This window comes from Rhinopithecus bieti, unplaced genomic scaffold (assembly GCF_001698545.2).
Source record: "Rhinopithecus bieti isolate Rb0 unplaced genomic scaffold, ASM169854v2 scaffold_20196, whole genome shotgun sequence".
NCBI lineage: Eukaryota > Metazoa > Chordata > Mammalia > Primates > Cercopithecidae > Rhinopithecus > Rhinopithecus bieti.
Window position 1 is genome coordinate 1 of NW_016850049.1, and position 3,549 is coordinate 3,549.

Genomic DNA, 3,549 nt, shown 5'->3' on the forward strand with positions numbered 1-3,549 from the left:
ACGCAAATCGAAACCACAATGTGACACCACCTCACACACTTTAGGATGACTTTGATAAACAACAACGACAACAACACAAAACAACAAGTGTTTTCAAACAGATGGAAAATTGGAGCTCTAGTGCATTGCTGATGAGAATGGAAAATGTTACAGCCACTGTAAAAGTGGTGTGGCTGTTTCTCAAAAAATCAAACAATAAATTACCATTTGATCCAGCAATTCCACTTCTGGACATATTGCCTATAGAATTGAAAGAAATTTGAACAAATATTTGCACATTGATGTTCAGAGAAGCATTACTCACAATAGCCAAAATGGAAACAACGGAAATGTCCATTGAAAGATAAGTGGGTTGGCAAATGAGATATATCTATACATCGAAATGTTATTCAACCTTAACAAGGAATAAAATTCCAATACATCGTGCAAAATGGATGAACCTTGAAGACATTATGCTAACTGATATAAGCCAGACACAAAAGGATAATTATTATATAATTCCATTTATAAAAGATAGAATAGCGAGTTACATTGAGAAAGAAAGTAGAATGGTGGGTGCTAAGGGTTAGGGGAGAAGGGTTGAGAGTTACCGTTTCTTTTGTGCAGAGGTTTGATATGGTAAAAGGAAAAGTACTGGAAATGGATAGTGTGATGGTTACACAATACTAAATTGCACACTTAGAAATAGTTAAAGATAAGTCTTATATTAGATATATATAAAGTGTCCTGGTAGTCTTACACTCTATAAATACACACTTTTGGTATTGCCCCTTTCCTGCCATGCAGAGCCCCAGAGGTGAATCTCCCTGTTTCTACAAGTGTGCATCACTCACTGTCCTCTGTGCTGTGTCCCACGTGCTGTGTCAACAGTCTCATATAGCCTCTGACTTCAGAGCCATGACACAACTCAAGAGCCTGCCCCGAGGCTTCCTCTCTTCTAATTTCCCTGAAACCTAGCCTTCACTTCAACTGGCAGTTCGATTTAACCGAATTCAGGAGAGGCCACCAGGACTCTTTCTCCACACATGCTGGTCCCACACCAGATGGAGTCAGGAAGGGCCAGTCACTGGAGAAGCCCAGAGCAGAGCAGGCAGCAGTCTGAGCTGCTCCTCTCTCATCCAAGGGGCTTCCTCCTCTCATTTGGGGAAAAAATTGAGCTTATTTCAAAGCCTCAGATGTTCCTTGTAGCTCATGGAGTAAGTAAAAGAAAACAAAGAAGTGGTAGAAAGGGATGTGTTGGTGACAGCAAGAAGCAACTTGATCTTGAGGACTCTCCTTCTTGTCCCTCTATGAAGACTCTTCCACCACATAGGGCTCAGGGCTGACAAAGTCCCCTCCCTACCTTTCTCAGGCTGGACACAATGTCAGTCATGAGAAAACAGAAAACAAGGAGAAGAGAGTCTGTAGAGACAAATTGGGAGGGTTCAAGAGTAGAATTTAGGATTTGCTTCTGCCCATGGGACACAGGCTGGGAATTAAAATGTTTTCCTGAGTCTTCTCTGAAAGCCAGATAGACTCTACCTAAAACCCTATTGCCAGTGATGCAGGGATCCACTTACCAGAGACTCTGATCATCTTGAATATGGAACGTTCCCTGCCAGTGGTTGAGTTATGAGCAGAGCAACCATAGATCCTGGTATGCTTTGTAGTAGTTTGGAGGATAAAGAGCTCTTGTCTTGATTGCAGAAACTTCCCATGCATTGACCAAGTATACTTTGCCGGTGGGTTAGAATCCGTGAAGCAGGACAAGTAAAGGTTTTCTCCTGATTGGTAATCGGTGAGTGAAGGGAAAATGCTGGGGACATCTGGACCAACTGGAGTAAAGAGAATAAAGCCACAGGTGAAGTCATCCAAGGGAGGGGATGCTCCTGGTCTCTTAAAGGGACCAGTGTCCCTCTAAGCCAAGACACACCCTCAAGGCCCAGCCAAACCCTTGTGTGTTCACTGAGACGAGGCCTGAGGTATTCATCTGTTTCTCCCATCACAGGCCATAGATGCCAAGTCTCCCATGACAAAAGCATCCCCTCCCCTTATATTCTTGGTTGAGGCTGTGCCTACCCAGATTTTCCCAGGGCAGGGAGTCATGGCCAGCTTGGGTGTCCAGAAATAAAAGTGTCCGTACTCGTACCTGAGAGAGACTAAGATGCCTGATCTCTGGTCATTTGGATTTTATCTGGTGGCCTGGCCACAGAGAAACTAAAGATACAAAGGACATCCAGGGTGACTGGGTCACTGCAGATGCTACCAACTCGGCCCCGTATTTCACATTCATAGGGTCCTGTGTCATTTCTTGTGACACTGGTTAGAATGAGGATCCTGTTTTTACCGGGTTTCTTTAGCCTGGGACTGACCGGGAGGCTCTGACAATTTACCCTCCCCACATAGGTGTAGCCCTGAGTCTTAGGTTCACAGGTTAAGGCTACAACATTCTTATTCTCCATGGGGTTGAAATTCTTGCTGGTGATGTAGGGCTCCGGCAGTTCCACTGTGTCGATAACAGAGAGAAGTTTGTCCTGTGTGGCACCTTTGATTCCTCCACAGGCATCCTTCAGTCAGAGTTGGCATCTCCCACCTCTCAGCCCACCTGAGTCCTTGAAAGTCAATAGCTGGTGCGTGTGTCACAAGACAGATTCATGATGATCTAATGGCTCAAAGACTATGAGGCCGCCTGCTGTGTCTTAGGGAAGCACAGACTTTCTCAAGTGCGAAATGAACAGCAGTGTTGGGTTATGGACACACACGTCAGTGGGAGCCACAGCCCCTGTTACACCTCCCAGTGCCTCTCTAATCAGCTGGCTGACTGGCTCACTTTGGGTTCCTTACCCGGAATGTGCAAATGCTGGGCCCCTTCCAAATTCCATGCTACTTTGCCCCGCTAGATGTGATTTCTCTGCAGCTTCCATTTCCAAGGACATTCTAGAGATGAGTAATAATGGGACTTCCCATTGTCCTGAAACCCTGAAGATACTGAGCAGCCTGGCCTGGGACTGGATGTTTCAGCAGAAAGAAGACAGGGGAGACCAGAGTCAAACCTGGAGGTCAGTTCAGTCATCCGGCTGTGGTGGCACAAGGAGGGGCGGTTTTTTGCAGGTGTTTCATGACGACTTACTTGAGCCAGTGACATCCAAAGATAGAGCAGACTGCAAGGAATGATCTAGAAAAAGTGAAGGGGACAGGCAAAAGCTGGTGGTTTTGAAGCAGAAACATATCCCTGCCCTGGGTTTTTGATTTTCCCTCTCCCTTTGCAGAGGGCAGGTGGCTCTTCCCTGATAGTCAGATAGACTTCACTGGAAAACATATTGTGAATGCTTCAGGGATCCACTTACCAGGGACTATGACCCTCTTGATTACGAGATTTCTTCCACCAGTGACTGAGCTATGGATGAAACAGATATAGACCCCTCTATATGTTTTGGTGATTTGGGGGATAAAGAACACTTGTGCTGATTTCTGGAACTTGCCATCAATCAGCCAAGAATGCTCTGCCAGTGGGTGAGAGTCTGTGAGGCAGGAGAGCTTGGGGAGTTCCCCTGGATGGTAATAGGTGTT

General features: G+C 45.7%; 1 protein-coding gene across 1 annotated transcript; it reads right to left on the minus strand.

Moving 5' to 3' along the window:
- Positions 1–1,559: 1,559 nt before the first annotated feature.
- LOC108525209 (pregnancy-specific beta-1-glycoprotein 3-like) lies at positions 1,560–3,500 on the minus strand (the record flags this gene model as incomplete). Its single annotated transcript, XM_017866258.1, has 4 exons — positions 1,560–1,814; positions 2,207–2,485; positions 3,110–3,154; positions 3,327–3,500. Coding segments are annotated over 4 exons (753 nt in total), but the record flags the coding sequence as incomplete, so codon positions are not given.
- Positions 3,501–3,549: the final 49 nt, after the last annotated feature.